The 17,753-nt window shown below is 30.1% G+C and overlaps 2 protein-coding genes across 2 annotated transcripts; both read left to right on the plus strand.

The window, feature by feature from the left end:
• Positions 7,792-8,508, plus strand: LOC104733008. Its single transcript, XM_019233722.1, has 3 exons — positions 7,792-8,006; positions 8,120-8,234; positions 8,355-8,508. Exons 1-3 carry the CDS (start codon positions 7,892-7,894, stop codon positions 8,506-8,508), a joined length of 384 nt encoding a protein of 127 aa, XP_019089267.1. The 5' UTR covers positions 7,792-7,891.
• Positions 11,068-13,378, plus strand: LOC104734068. Its single transcript, XM_019233723.1, has 7 exons — positions 11,068-11,211; positions 11,349-11,460; positions 11,705-11,805; positions 12,281-12,385; positions 12,459-12,548; positions 12,944-13,102; positions 13,193-13,378. Exons 1-7 carry the CDS (start codon positions 11,068-11,070, stop codon positions 13,376-13,378), a joined length of 897 nt encoding a protein of 298 aa, XP_019089268.1.

Below are 17,753 nucleotides of genomic sequence, written 5' to 3' on the forward strand. Positions count from 1 at the left end.
ACAATATCCAAAACTCTTGAATATTCCAAGGTTCTTTAAAACTTTCGACACATAATTCTTTAGTTATGTTTGATAATCATAATCTGTATATAATAATTGATTACGTTTAGTGCAGGTTAAATTATGGCTACNGAAGATGAGAGTGATTCTAATGATTCGATCTAATGTTAAGATTTGTTCGTGTATTCCTAAATTTCGTAAAAAACTTTTGTTTACTTATTATTGAATTAAGTTAAGCTGTTTGTTGTTTTAATATTGGACCTATATTTTCGCATATTATGCAAATAACTCTTATGGGATTTTAAATTTATGTTTNGGAGAAGTTACCAATGTTGGTAAAATGGATACTTGGAATGATAAAAAAGTCTCGATGGGTCCGAAGNAGTGATAATCAGGTTTGCTAATTGTTTAAATTGTTAGGTAATCAGGTTTACCAAATTTTGATAGAAATTTAAATATATTTGTTTTATTTAAATATAGGGTATAAAGATCCAANAAAGATACTTTTGACAGAGTACCTTTCATGAATGACAGATGCATGCCATATAGAGAATATGTCAGATGAATGACATATATATCTTTATAATATGCTATATATATTTGTTTANGGATGATTTAGATGACACTGACTCGGATGATGACGACTCTGATGTATCCAAAAATGAATACAATGACGGAAATTGTTCTGATGAAGATTATTGTGAAGAAAAGGAAGATAAAGAGNATGACAGATTTGTGTCCAAATTTCATCTTGGCGATTGGATTGAGCTTGATAATTTTAAAGTTGTANATTAGATTTTACATAATATAGAGATTATGATGCAAGTAAATATTGTCTAAATAAGTAAATAAAAAATTTATAATAGATATATATGTGATATATTTGCATATATCTATTATTAATCATAATATTTTATTTTAGTATTTAANACAGATGATACTGAAGACGACGAATATGATTCTGAAACAAGTGAAGATGTTGAGACTGAAGAAGAAGAGTATAAGAAACAAGTTTCTTCTCCAAAAGGGAACGAAACACTAGAGTACTCTATGTGCCATAGAATTTCCTTTGACCTTCGTGACTCCAGGTATTTGGTTTTAAACATATTATCCAATGGTCACTCCTTAAATATATTAACGTTTGATATTTTTAATATTTTTATTTAGTGGTATGCTTTTGCGGTGTGAGTTAACCGGAATAGCGGCTGACGATTTCTATAAGACTCTATAGGTGAAAGCCTTATATGTGTTATTCGATGGGGTGTAATTGATGTCTTCCAAGGTACATACTCTATTCATTCGTTTAGAATGTTTTAAATTATATTTGATAATACATAACTAATCAGAATTCTAAATCAAATGTGTTGTAGGAAGGAGGTCTGTATCCAACACTATATGTACTCAAGTTAGACTTAACCCGGAGATTCCAGAAGTTGAAATATTTAGACGATCGTATGTTACACTTTATTGTTAGTTTCTTATATTAATGTTCCGAAGATATATTTTTAATTTATGATTTGTGTTATAGGAACACCAGGAAGAGAGCACGCACAAAAAAATGATTGAATTGTTGAAAGAATACCTGGAAGTCATCTCGCACCAAGAACAAAACCAAAAAAGACATCAACATGTGTTTTTTTTTTTAATTATGTCTACGTTTCTATGTTTTAAATTTTTCACCTTTACTTTCGAAACTTCAAATTTCAATACTGGATTATTGTTACTATGGTCAAGAATGCTCATATTTTTATATTTTATATTATTTAAATTTATAAAATTATCTGTTATATTATATAGTATTTAAAAAATAAATTCCAGTGATATATTAATGTATATGATTTCAAAAGGTTTGAATTCTTCTTTACGTAATTAAAAACGCTCAAACAATATGTGTTAATAAACTTAAATGGGCCTAATCTCATGAGACGCCAACATGCACAGGCTTCGCGACTCTTTGGACATATATTTAAGCACTTTCGTCTCTCCTATATTGTGACTTCCAGACCTTTCGTTGTCTCTTTTTAACCAAAAAATTCCTCTAAACTTCATTAACCACCTATTATCATCCGTAACTTTCAGGTAAGTTATCAGAGATTTTTAAAGTTTTCCCTTGATTCAGATTTTAACTTGCAAACCAAAACTATTTTTAAATTTTATAGGTTCGAATTTCGCGATGGAAGGTGAAAGTTCTAGAAAACGCAAAGCACCCATGTCCGATTATCAATGGGAGGACAAAGCAATCGACATCGTTAAGAAGGCGTTTCAGAAATCTAGAGATGATTCACAGAAGGAAACGTCGAAACGATTCACTGCGATTATCGACATGGTGAAAGAGCACATGAAGAAGAAAGAAGAATCGACCGAACTCACCTGTCAACTTGAAACCGTCGATGCTCAACTGACGCTAATGAATGATATTTTGGAAGGGCGCATCGATTTGATTGAAGAGTGTAAGAGGCTGGAAGAGGTTAGGGATATTCTTGAAAAAGATGTAAAAGATTGTGTTGTGCCTGAAATTCATTGGGATAAACTTCGTATTCCATTTAGTGGTTAACAATCTATGTAATTTCAGTTTAAACATTTTTAAATTTTGAGTAAAATATTTTCCCTTATCAGAAATCAATTACCATATATCTTTATAATAGATCTAACGAACATGGTATAATTTACTAAACGTGTTTATATTAAAAGATATTGAGTTTTTGTGAAATGGAAAATAATAAAATCACGAAATTAAATTTAGAAATATAATTGAAAACGAATTTAGGTAAACGGAATTAACTTAACAAATATATGCTAAACAAATATACAAAAAGATATGATTCTCAAACAGCAAATCTAAAAAAATATATTTTCACACTTCATAATTTATTTAAATATTGCATTGATATATGTTACTATAATGTCCTTAAACTAAAATTGGATAAAATACAATGTAATCAATCGTTATCTCACAAGATAATATTTAAATTCTTAAAATGTTTCTAATGATAAACACCCTATATTTTATATATATGTTGATTTTGTATATATATATATATATATATATATATATATATGTGTGTTCATTAGATGCTTTGAGTGCATTATAATTTCTTTTGACACGCGGAAACATGACCACAGATCCTAATTCCTGTGTTTATATTGCCGACTTACATCCTTTACTCATCCAAAGAAGGATCAAGGTAAAGATTATCAGAAGATTTGTTTGCAGTGCTGCGTTAAATGACGTTATCGAGTTTGTGCTATCCGATGAGCAGGTAATAATACAAACATCTATTCCGAATGATAAGCAATTATAATAATATTTGATATGTTTTTCACTCTAGGGTTCAAAGATACATGGATCTTTTGAAAGGAGTTTGGTTCAACGCTTCAAACCGTTTTTTAGCGAAGGGAATTGGTTGATCTTATCTAATTTTGATATAACACCCGTTGTTGGAACTTTTCGGCCTACTACACATCAATTCAAAATACTCTCAAGTGGCATGACTTCAGCGCAGCTGATACCCTCTTTGAATGAAAAAGATTATTTTTCATTCGTAACTTTCATAGATGTCCTTTCTGGCTCTATAAATCCGAATATGTGTATTGGTAAGTAGTGTATCAATTATTTTAGTTGTCTTACATATTTTTAATTCAATATTTCAAAGTGATTAGTTAGTAATTATTCTCATTTAGATTTAATTGGACGTCTTGTGCGTGTGGAAAGATCTGAATACATTTTTGCTAACAACGTGCACACCGGCCTTTTTTTTGAACTTGAAAACGAAGAGTAAGATTTCTTAATTATTTATACAAACAATATTTTAGTCTTTCGTATTCTTATTATTTTTTACTAATTTCCTGTTCCTATTAAAGTGGTATACGTTTGAGATGTCATCTGAGAAGAGGGTATTTGGAGTATTTTTACGATAGACTCCGTCAAATTGATGAAGGCATTATTATATGCATAGTCAGATTCGGTCAAATTAATAATGTTGAAGGTGAGTGTAAAAATTAAACTATTATGGTAACTTTGTGATAGTAAATACTAATGTTATGATATGTTTTCAGGACGTACAATGATTACTACCGCATGCAGCTGTACACAAATTCTATTCAACTATCCATGTCTTGAAGTTTTGAATATGCAAACTCACTTTGAAGGTTCTGAAGATTAGTTTATGGTTTTACTTTATGATATCATGTTTTTTTGGTTTCTTCTTTTATTTATGAATTTTGGTTTTGAATTATTATATTTATTTTAGAGATGAGTACACTTCTTGGAACTATAATGCTTACTACACATAAATTCATAATTCTATCCAACATCATTACTTTATATCTTTAACATCTTTCATAGGTGTCCTTTCGTGCTCTATAGATTTGGATATGTGTCATTATATTAGATTTAAGTTTCTGATCAAAAGATATTTATTTTGATTTTTAGATTTGATATGTTGAAACCTTTATTTACGTCCAACATCAACTTTATTTTGATATTGAAAAAGAAGAGTGAGATTTGTAAACAATACAAAAAAATACTGATTACTTATTAAATTAGTAATGTAATTTATCTTAATGTTCAACTGAAATTGAAGATGGCATCGTTATGTGCGTCTTCATTATCACCATGTTTATATTTAACTATCCATATTTTGAAATTAAAAAATGTAAAACCGTGTGAACGGTTTATATTAAATAAAATTAATCTTTCAAGATTAGTTTATGGTTTTATGTTATGTCTTAGTTTTATATTTATATTTGCGAAAACACCTAACTAATATTCTTAATAGAACTTTAATTCTACATTCCATGTATCTATTTTTATGTATTTTCAATGCTTTACTTAATAGATGTGACTGGAAACAACGATTTGAGTCGAAACTTTCAATGCACCCTTTAAACACACCCTAACATTTTTAAAGACGAAATATATAACATAAAACTGAAATATTACCTTTACAACTTCCTCATCTTTTACCCTTTTCACAAAATTATCTCTTTGACATCTCTCTTCAATTTTATTTTAAAAATGGCGAATTTTGTGTTTCTTAAGAAGTTGAATCCTTCGACCATGCAGTGGATGATTTGTGCCAAGGTGTTTCGTTCGTGGAAAGTTAAAAATTGTTCCAATGATGTTTCGAAAGAACTAATCTTGTTCGACGAAGAGGTATTGTTTACTGTTTTTTAAAAAATCTTATAATAGTTACATGTCCAAAGATTTAATGCGTTGTCAAAACGGATTGGTATAAAATCATGATGTATTCAAAATTTTAATTACACTTACACTGTAAATTAGGGATCTTTTGGACATGCTACGATTCCGGCAGCACTCAATTGGCTTCCGTCTTTTGTAATGACCGAGAATCAGAGTTATGTTATAGAGTGGTTCAAAGTGGAGGAGGATAAAGAGCAGATCCAGAAAACTAATCTTGGTTATCGGATTCTTTTCACGGACGAGACTATCATACGTCTTGCAAGCAACCCTATAATTTGCAAACCGTTTACTAACTTTGGTTTTAAACGTATTTATGATAATGAGTTTCATGGACGTTGGCCTTACTGTAAGTTTTAGTTTCTAATGTATTGTTTAAGTTAACTTTGACATTATGCTTCTTATAATACATTTTTGTGATTTATTACGCAGTTAATTTGATCGGATGCATCACTGATATGGGGGAAATCAAGAGTTTTAAACAAGAAGACATTGGTGATCGTTGGAGTCTGATGGACCGCTACATTAGGTTCATAATCATGTCAATTGAGTAAGTAAAAATATCATTGCATGCACGAGTAACTTAAATATAGAAGAATCTATGGAAATTGGATGCAATATCGTTTTAAAAATTTATATGTACTTGGCATAATGCGTTGAATCACCTTTTATTTTTGTCCTAGGGGATATGTACTTGACTGCTTTGCAACAGGATGTTATGCAAATCACATGTTCAAACGGTTCAAAGTGGGTAACGGGAAGAGGATTTGTCTGTTCAAAATGTGGAAAGGAATCAAATGTGGAGGTAATGACATTTGTGAATATATTGTCCGTTTAAACTTAGAGTTGTTATTTGTGATTGAGAAATTATTAACGATTTATATTCGTTTAACTATAATTGGTAACATTAGATGATAATGTTCTCCTAACCAACAGTGATGGATGTTCGGACATAATTGAAGATCCAAAGGGTGCAGAATTTTCAGAGTACATGTACATGTAAGTTAAATTCTATCGATTCTTTTAAAATTTTTTTTTTTAAAAATAGCATGTGCACATATATAAAGTTATATTTGAATTTCGAATAACGTTTAGGTACAATTTCATTGAACATGGAGAGTCAATGATTCAGGATTTGAATGATACCGACATTCGTTTCGTTATGGACTTGAGGTGAGTAAGAAATATAAGTTATCAATTTTAGTATCTAATTGATGAATAGAACTGATTATAACTTGAATAGAACTGATTATAACTTTTTATTGACTATAGTGACACACTCGGAACCTTTATTCATCCTGCTGCTGAGGACTCTTTTGACAAGCATCGAATCCCCGTTTGATTACTCTGTTCTATTTAATGATATTTGCTTTTGCACGAAGACATGTTTTTGTATTTTTTTTTTTTTTGGAGGATCAAAAGACATGAACTTAAATATTAGTTTTAATTTTACTTAAGACATATTTCTAAATAACAGTTGTAATTTAATGGTTTCTGTCGTTATTTTATGGTTTTATGTTTTTGTTTTATTTTAAAAAGACATGTTGTTATTTGAATGTTGATTGCAAATGTTTATGCATTAACTCAATGCATTAAACTAATAAAGGTCAGCATCCAAGCAGAAGATTCCAAACATATTGCCTCGATATAAACATCATATTTTCAACACACCAATTACAGAAATCTTGAAAACCAACAAAATATTGTTCATTCTTATCAATCAGTAACGCATGCAGCTTTCCCTGTGTAATACACAAGACTTAATTCAAGCCACACAAATTTAAAAATATAATACTATCGGCTTCTTTTGTTTTTGAATAAATATATGAAATATGAAAATTTCTTAACCATTTCCTTTCCTTTCTCTGTTGTATCTCTAATTCTTCAAAAGAAACAATGGTCGTGTACGTAAGAGATTTGAATCCTACAGTACGTAATCCGAGTGTTGCTGTCAAAATACTTAGAAAATGGCTACCGGATTTAAATGATGGGCAACGTTTTTATGAATGTTTAATTCTGGTAGACGAGAAGGTATCTTTCTAACTCTTTTCATATATATCAATAATTAAATTATGACATGAAATAATGTTAAATTTAATTTTAGGGAGCAAGGATTGATGCCAAAATAGAAGTTGCTCTATATATAAAAAAGTTTCTTGGTAAGATTAAGGGTTTAGATGTTAGAGTAATTAAAGGCCAACAATCACTTAGAAACTCTAACCATCCGTATCAAATCAAGTTCATGAACCAAACAGACATGGTTCCAATATNTAACCATTTCCTTTCCTTTCTCTGTTGTATCTCTAATTCTTCAAAAGAAACAATGGTCGTATACGTAAAAGATTTGAATCCCACAGTACGTAATCCGAGTGTTGCTGTCAAAATACTTAGAAAATGGCTACCGGATTTAAATGATGGGCAACGTTTTTATGAATGTTTAATTCTGGTAGACGAGAAGGTATCTTTCTAACTCTTTTCATATATAACAATAATTAAATTATTACATGAAATAATGTTAAATTTAATTTTAGGGAGCAAGGATTGATGCCAAAATAGAAGTTTCTCTATATATAAAAAAAAAAGTTTCTTGGTAAGATTAAGGAAGGAGACTGGTACGTGCTATCAGATGTTAGAGTAATTAAAGGCCAACAATCACTTAGAAACTCTAACCATCCGTTTCAAATCAAGTTCATGAACCAAACAGACATGGTTCCAATACCTCCAAGAAGCAGTGACAATTTCTACCGTCTTATTGATTCATCAATGATGCAGAATTTTTCACCAGAAGAGAAGAACTCTTGTGTTGGTAAGTTCTTATATGCAAGTAATCTTTTATAAGTCTTCAGTATATTATTAGATTCAAAATTTAAGATGATTGCGTAACATTCTATTTTTTACAATAAATCCTTTTTATGTTAGATTTTTGTGGAATGGTATTGCATGTAAATGAGCCTCAGAAGATCAATTTCATCGAACGTCAAAATGGGTACACGTCCATTAATCAAGTTGTGAAATTTACCGTTCTTGACACAATGTAAGTTAATATGTTAAACTATCAAGAGTACTTATAGTATTCTTTCTTGATTTATTACAGTGTTGTCTAACAATTACATTATTGTTTTAATTTTTTTTTATTTTTTTACAAAAAAAAAAGTGGGCAAGAGATCAAATGTGTTGCAGTTGGCGGAGCTTCTGTTGAATTTATAAAGGAATGGGAGAAAATTGTTTTCTCTCCAACCTATTGTAATGAACCAGTGTTGTGTACACTTTTGTTTTGGAGGATCTCTGTATTTGAAGGTACTGTATAATATCTTCCTAATCATGAAATTATCATTTTATTATTAACTTAATTTATTCTTTGCTAGGAATCGAATGTCTGATGTCTCAAATACGATGTTCAACGGTTTTACTTGAAGATGAAATTGCTGGAATAAGAACGGGCGATCTACTGTAATAATTTTAATTTATAACTTCTTAAGTTTATTGAAATCGATTAATATATGAGTTCTAAAACATAATTCTATTATTTATTTCAGTCACTGGCCTGATGATGAATCGTCTGATGAAGATTATTCAGAGGAAGCATGTTCTTCAACCAACTAGAAGTGATAATATCCAGATGTTTTCTACTGTTTTTTGATGTCTATGTTTGTTTTTTTTTTATATTTTGCTGATGTTAATTTGGACATGAGTATTTTTATTTTTTTATGACTTGAATTTGAACTTAAGTTTAAGCTTAATATTTAATTAAACAAAGTATTTTATAGTTTTATGTATATTATTAATATTGATATATATATTACACTACTACCAAAATGTAGTTTAGGGACAATCGATATTCTGTTTTCGTTGTTAGATAGATTTGGACATATATAAAATATTAGCTTTGATTCAAAATAAATATATACGGTGATAATAGAATTGTAAATTTTAAAAGAAAAAAAAAAACATAAAGGATACTCAAAATATATCAAAATCCCAAAAAGAAAGGAATAAATAAAAGAATATGTTTATTGAATGATAGAAGAATATATCTATGCAGGAATAAACAGAGAGATATAATAATCGAATCCCCAAAAAATGGTAAAAATACCATTAAAGTATTATCGATGATATAATTTTCATACTTATTGACATTATCTTATGATGAAAATTTCCAAAAACAAAAAAAAAAGATAAATCTATATTTTTATATTTATAGACCTTAAAATTCATGCTAAGCTCTATACATCAATAATAATTACTTTAATAACATAGATTTTTACGTTTCGTCTCAAAACAGTTTATGCTATCATGGCTAATCTACTTTCCAATGCTATAAAGAATAGAATCGGAAAAAAGACCATTTTTTGATTTGGACAACTTGAACCCTTTCATTCATGAGTGGAAAATTAGAGTAAAAATTCTAAGAAAATTTGAGTGTATTCATCCTCTCTACAATTCGTCTGATCTGATTTTGGTTGATGAAAAGGTATTTCCTACGTTATATTTTCCTAAATTAACATGTTCTTTACATATATTAATTAATCAATAATTTTCGCAGGGCCAAAAAATACACGCTTTGATGGGTCCTAGATTTCGTGACGTTTTTTTGAACGATTTGAACGAAGGAGATTGGATCATGTTGGCAAGTTTCTCACTATGCAAAGTTACCGGGAATTTAAGACCAACTGATCATCGTTTTATGATACATTGGAGAACCATAACATGGTTTAGAAAGATTACTGCTTTGTCTTCAGATCAATTCTTCTCTTTTGTATCATTTAATGATATTAAGAGTGGTTATTTAGACTGTGTTTATTGTGTTGGTAAGAGAAACGATAACTTTATATATATTTATTTTTAAAACAATAATTAATTGTAACTTTATACATTTTGTAGATATCATCGGAAGAGTATTGCGTGTTGGAAATCGCTTCGAGGAAGGTCCTCCCGACAAAGAATGGAATGAGTTGTTCGTTGTTTTAGAAAATATCGAGTATGTTATCAAAATTTAATATATTAAACTTAGATTATGTTGTCACACTTTGACTAAATTCTTAAAATTTTAATGTAGGGGTGATCGATTGTCATGCCGATTACCAAAACCTTATGCGAACGATTTCTTTAATGATTGGATACATTGTGTTGGTGATATCATATGTGTCGTACGCTTTGCAAAAATTGAGAGAAATCAAGGTTTAANATTCAATAATTTTAGCTTTATGGTTTTCAGTTTGAAATAAGATTTACTAATATTAATTATACATTTTAAGATCACATATTTGTTTATACATATAAGATCTAAATTTACAAATTGTATTATATATATTAAAATTATGTCATTCGTAAATAGTTATTATAATATTCTTAAATATATTTTCGAACAATTTAATCATAACGCAAGAATGACAAAAAGTCTATTATATAGCTAGAGAATATGTATTTATTAAATTTGTAAAATACTTTAAATATTCTTTGAGCGAATTTAGTTATAATATATTTACACATTATTAAAGGATACTGTAAAGGTAATTTTGAAGAGTTCGATTATCACTTATATTTAAATTTCTATAATCATAATGATTCGAGACTGATTCTTTCATTATTATCATGATATAGTTACAAAATTGTTAATTAAATATTACCATTATCTTAAAGTAAACTATCCTTAAATTTATATTCTTATCATCTAAAAGTGTTATATTAACATAATTTAAATATAATAATTATTAAAATGATTTTGAAAAGGAAGATAAATTCAAAATTTAATATTATCCTATTAATTATAAATGTAAAAATCATTATTTGGGTTCTCTATATATAGTGATACACATTGAAACATTGTGTAAACTTTAGCGATCCTTTAAAAAAACGAATTATTCATTATGGCCTCCAAACAAACCATTATCTCTCCCTATGTTAACATTAACGAGATCAATCCTGCTCTGGATCACTACAAGATCAGGGTTCGTGTGATAAGACTTTGGAAAGCATTCAAATCCCTGCAGATGGTTTTAGTCGATGATGAGGTTTGTTTCGGTTTTATAATTTCACTTCCGATATACTTAAAAACTTTGTTAACAAATACGTAAATAGTTTATAAAGCTTTTCTACACCTTAGTCTCGATTTTTATTCAAACGTATTAACGACTGCTTTAAATTTTAGGGGACAAGAATTCACGCGTCTATTGAGGATGCATTGGTGAAGAAATTTCATAACCAGATCAATATTGGTGACTCAAAAATAATCGATACTTTCAGTTTGGTCGATTATGACGGTGACTATAGGACAAGTGCTTTGGGATTTAAGATGGTGTTCTATAGAACCACCACAGTTAAACCATGTGATGATTTTCCAGCACGAGTTCCTGAAAAATACTTTCAAGAATTTTCAACTATCTTGGCTGGAAAGATAGATAAACAAGTATTGTTTGGTAAGTTGTAAAACACATATATATAAATATATATATATATATATATATATTCGGATGTTGATTTGTAACTAATATTGTTATGTTTTAGATGTGGTGGGCCAAATTGCCGGTGTTGGTTCTCTTGATAACATAAAAATCAAAGGAAAGGACAATGTGAAGATAACTTTTGACTTGCAAGATTTAAGGTATGTGTTTTATTAAAAGTAAGAAAAAAAAAATTACAATTATTTTATAGCGTGCCTAAACTTATTTTTTTACAGTGGTGACCGATTAAGTTGTACAATATGGGGTGATCTTGCTAGAACTTTTGAAGCTTCTATAAAAGAACACAAAGACTCGGTTGTAGTGTGTGTGATTAGATTTGCATGTTTAAAAGAGTGGAAAGGTATTGTTAATGTTATTTAGTCCTTTACTGTCCTGTGATTTAATTTATTTAATTATCATAATCTTAATAAATTTTAAAATTATTTCGCAGGCAATTACAGTGTATCAAATGCATTCAACACCACAGATATTCACTTAAATCCGTCAATTCCCGCAGTCGAAAAATTTCGACAAATGTAATTAGTTTTCGAGATCATCAGTTTTACGCTATACATAACTAAACGTATTCTCATTCTTATCTTTCATTTTTTAAAGGATGCCAAACACTAGCGTTGTTGAGTTGGTTCACAACGAGGAGAATATACAGCCGAAGGTAACTTTGTATGAGGAGTTTTTCATGAAAAATGAAAAGAAGACTATCGACGTCATCCTATATTCATTAGAGGTATTGTTAATCTAAATACAGTATTGAAAATAATGATAATTACAAAATATTAATCATGATTGTGTATATTTAGGTTCGTACATGTGTGACAATTGGAACGATCTGTTCGGTTGAGACAGTGCCTAAGTGGTATTACATTGCATGCAAAGAATGTAGAAAGAAGGTTCAACCATATCCACTAGAATCTGACAAGGGGAAAAAACGTCTATATAGTTGTGGTGTTTGCGATGACGATGTCAAATAAGTTGATTACAAGTATGTGTTACTTAATATATTTATAATTGAATTCATGCGAATATGTTGATCATTTGAATTCTTTTATGTATTTTCAGGTATAAACTCATACTACACGTTTCGTATGGAAATTCTCCAAAGATTAAGCTGCTTTTTTTTTATGGTCTAGCCCAACTATTCGTAGGTAAAAAGGCTGATGAATTAGTTTCTCAAATTGCCGAGGTACGTTCTAACAGGATAAACATTGTACTTTTTATCAGAATATAAATTTCAAAGAATCTATAGTAACACGCACTTTTCTTGCAATTTTGGAAAAATACTCAGGACGATCAAAACATTATGCCCGTATGTCTTTCTGCTCTAATCGGGAAGACAATGCTCTTTAAAATTTCTGTCACAATTGATAACTTGAAGAGTGACAAGGCTTCTTATGTTGTTGAAAAGTTTTGGGAAAACGAAGATATGGTAAACCAGTTTGTCAAGGTAACATATTAGATTAATAGTGTATTCTAAAAGATTATTAGAATAATTTTTGTAATTCCATTATGTGCTTATTCTTTAAAAATTTTGTAGGAAACTTACAGAAAGGCTAATGATAATTATCAAGAACTAGAATCAGATGATCAAATTCTAGGACTTACATCGGAGGAATCAACATCTCTTTCGTCAAAGAGGGAGCTGTCTGGTATCAATGAAGAAGTCGTACAAGGTCATAGCATGACTACTAGGAAGAGGATCAAGATTGAAAAGCAAACTTAGTATTATCATTATGTTATGATTATTTTTAAAACAATATATGATTTGGATTTTTTTTTTTTTAATAAACTACAGGCCTCTTTTTGCGTTGATAAGAGTATGATTTTTTATTATTTATAAATTTTGAAATTATAAAAACTCTAAAATTTTGAGAGTCGCTAATATAAACGAGACGCTGTTGCTTCTGAATCATACCATTTATTTAATAAATTAAAATATGATAATGAAGTTTAATCATGTTCCAGTAAATATCATTTTGCATAGATACGACATAATCTAATAAAATCAGAAATTTGGTGATATTTTCTCATAGATTAAATTTTTATTATGTGAATATATGTTTAGATAATTGAATAAATGCTAACCTTTCGATTTTGTGGTATTGATATTATTATGTGATATTGTTATCCGTTTGTTAAAATATTTAATAAAATTATAGTAGTTAGAAGATTATACCTACTGATCATAATATAAATAAAAAATATTATAGAACGGAATAATAAGGAAAAAAAATATGATGTCATTTTATTATTATGTGAATTTATGTAAGTATAATTGAATAAGTGCTAATTTGACATTTTTGATATATTGATATTATGTGATTTTTTGAGATATTGATATTATGTGATACTATTATCCGTTTGTGGAAATATTTACAGAAATTATAGTAATGAGAAGATTATACCTTCTGATTATCATATAAATAAAGAATATTATAGACCTAATCTTATATATTTCTAAAGAACGCAGAACGTTTCGACTGTATGCATACGATGAGACCTGCAAAATTACCAATACGGAGAAAGAAGGATCCGATTCATGTCGTGAATGCACAAGGTAAATAATATTCAGTTTCTGGTATATCAAAATAGGTTTTGATTTTAAATTAATGTTCAAACGTATGAACTTATTTTCAGAAGTGAACTCAAAACATGCAAGGGTGAAAAGAACGAAAATTCTTAAATCAAAAAAAGTTCGACGACGCAATGAAGGTCGTTTCTACCCATATGTTATAGTATATACTAAATATTTTTATTAAAACATATTTTTGTGTTCAAATATGTAGTTCCTACGATGTTGCCTCTGATGCATGAAGATTTTGCATGTTTTATTGTTTCTGACTCTGAGTCAAATAACGATAGTGATTCTGATAGCTCAAATGATGAATCTGATTCTGAGTATCGTACTACCCATAGTGTAACAAATGAATTCACACCCGTAACATCTGGGTTACAAATAAATGGTATTTTTAAAAGCTAATCTTAATTTTTGAAATAATTTAAAATATATATATCCAGGTTAATTAATTTTGTATTACTAATGTTATCAGGTTATTATGATGAAGGAGATCCTTCGTATTTATGTGAAAATTGTGGAGCATATTTATGGTTCGGAGAACGGTTAAACAAGCGAGTAAAGAAGGCGAAACCAATTTTTTCAATGTGCTGTAAAAAAGGGAGAGTCCAACTTCCCAAGCTGAAAACTCCACCGAATACATTATCGGCGTTGTTATATAATCGCGATGATAGAAGTGACAACTTCCGTGAAAATATAAGAGCATACAATATGATGTTTTCCTTCACGTCATTAGGTGGGAAAATAAACCATTCTATTAATAATGGTAGAGGGCCGTACGTGTTCCAGATGTGTGGAGAAAACTATCACCGTATCGGAGATATTTTACCTGAACCTAGAGAAAAACTGACGTTCTTACAACTTTATATACATGACGTAGAGAATGAAGTGCCTAACAGAATAAACGCATTCGGGTCAGTTTCATAGCTTATAAATATAAGATAATATTGATGTGTGTTGCTAATGTTTTGAAATTTTATTTGCCCTTGCAAGAACATCTGGATCTACCGAGATAATAAGACAAACAACTGTAGAATTTCTAAAAAGGATGCTTGATAATCATAATCCGCATGTACAGGCGTTTAGGTCGGCTCGAGAAAGATTTGATTTAACAAATACCGTGACAAATTTGAGGTTAAGAATTCCTGCAGAAAGGACTGCTGATGCAAGGACTCATAATCTACCTACATGCAATGAGGTAGCTGGATTAATACCAGGTGATTTCAGTACTGGAGTATTTAAGCGCAAAATTGTTATAGAAAGTCGTTCCGGCGGCCTCCAGAGAATTAGCGAACTCCATCCAGCTTACTTACCACTTCAATATCCATTATTGTTTCCATATGGAGAGGATGGTTACAGGTTAGGTATTGACATTGGTTTTGTAGATACGGCTGGACGAAAAAGGAAAACAGTTTCGATGAGAGAATTTTATGCTTTCCGTATATTTGAGAGATATCAAGAATCTTCAGCGATTGTGATGTCGGGAAAATTATATCAGCAATTTTTGGTAGATGCGTTCACAACTATAGAATCCAACAGACTGAAATATATTTCCATGAACCAGAGCAAACTACGGACGGAAAGAATCGATAAGATAGTTGAAGCTGTTAATCAAGGAAACGAAGATCTTGCAGAACACGGTAAAAGGATCTACATTCCTTCATCGTTTACAGGTGGAAAACGTTATATGATGCAACATTATTTAGACGCGATGGCTACTTGCAAGTTCTATGGTTTCCCCGATATTTTCATAACAATTACTTGCAATCCCAGATGGCCTGAAGTTGTTCGATATCTAACAAGGCATAATCTTAAGCAAGAAGATAGACCAGATATTTGCTGCCGGGTCTTTAAGATGAAGCTTGATAGACTAATGGAACAAGTGACTAAAGAAAAAACTTTTGGTGTTATAAACTCTGGTATGTTTCATATTATTAATCAATCGACTTTATATACGTTTTAGTATTAAAACCCAAAATTATTAACAATGGCTTTCTGGGGTGTGTGTGTGCAGCTATGTATACAATAGAATTCCAGAAGAGAGGACTTCCTCATGCACACATTATTTTATTCTTGCATCGAGACTATAAAATGCGTACACCAGAAGACATTGATAAATTCATAAGCGCTGAGATTCCTGACAAAGAACTGGACAAGTACTTATATGAAGTTGTCTCTGATGTTATGATTCATGGACCTTGTGGTATTCATAACAGAGGAAGTGTTTGCATGAGAAATGGTACGTGCACTAAATTTTTTCCAAAACCATTCATAGAAAATACTATGGTCGACGATGCTGGTTATCCAATATACAAACGGAGGAAAAATGGGAGATTCGTGCATAAAAAAGGTTTTGATTGTGATAACAGCTTTGTTATTCCGTATAACCGGGAATTGTCTATCCGTTATCGTGCTCATATTAATGTTGAGTGGTGTAATCAGTCACGTTCAGTGAAATATCTTTTCAAGTACATTACCAAAGGGCCAGATTATATTAGAGCTAACGTAGGAGACGAAGACGATCAGAATGAAATCAAGAAATACTATAACTGCAGGTATGCCTATTTATTTAACACATATGTTTAATTGAAAATATGTGTAAACCCTAATAATTTAATATTTATTAATACTATTATTCTTTATTAGATATGTCTCCGCATGTGAAGCAGCTTGGCGAATATTGGCTTTTCCGATTTGCTATCGTACTACTCCCGTTGAGAAACTTCCGTTTCATCTTCCTGGACAGGAATTGGTAGTTTACAATGAAGATGATCCTATTGCAGATGTAATGAAGCGTTCAGCCAGAAGATCTAAACTGTTGGCCTGGATGGAATGCAATAAAAAACATCCGGAAGGTAGAAGTCTCACTTATGCTGAATTTCCAAATATGTTTGTGTGGATTAATAGTAAAAAAATCTGGCAACGAAGATCTGAAAGAAGAAAAAGTTTTGCAATAGGTAGAATTACATATGTACCACCTTCGATAGGCCCGGCGTACTACTTGAGAGTTTTACTTAATACAGTTCCAGGTGCCACAAGTTTTGATTTTTTAAAAACGGTAAAAGGTAAACTGTATAAAGAATTTAAAGATGCATGCTTTGCATTGGGATTATTGGATGACGACAAAGAATATATTGTAGCTATAAAAGAGGCAAGTGTGTGGTGTTTGTGGCCGTTTCTAAGGAAGTTGTTTGTCATACTATTGCTTTCGAAAAGTGTTTCGGTGCCTCTCGATCTCTGGCTCGCTACAAAAGACATATTGTGCAAAGATATTTTGTATTTGCAAAGGAACCGTACCAACAACCACAGTAAGTATTTAGTTTTTAAAATATTAATAAATATAATAGTATAGTATTTCTAAAATTTACTGATCTACACTAACGTATGCGATTATTATTCTGATCATAAATATGACAGCTAAAAAAAAAATTATCCCTAATGCAGGTCTAATGTTAAGCCAGGAACAGATAACAAATTTATGCTTAGCTGAGATTGAAATAATTATGCGGTCCAACGGAAGCTC

The sequence above is a fragment of the Camelina sativa genome, chromosome 12 (assembly GCF_000633955.1).
Source record: "Camelina sativa cultivar DH55 chromosome 12, Cs, whole genome shotgun sequence".
Taxonomy (NCBI): domain Eukaryota; kingdom Viridiplantae; phylum Streptophyta; class Magnoliopsida; order Brassicales; family Brassicaceae; genus Camelina; species Camelina sativa.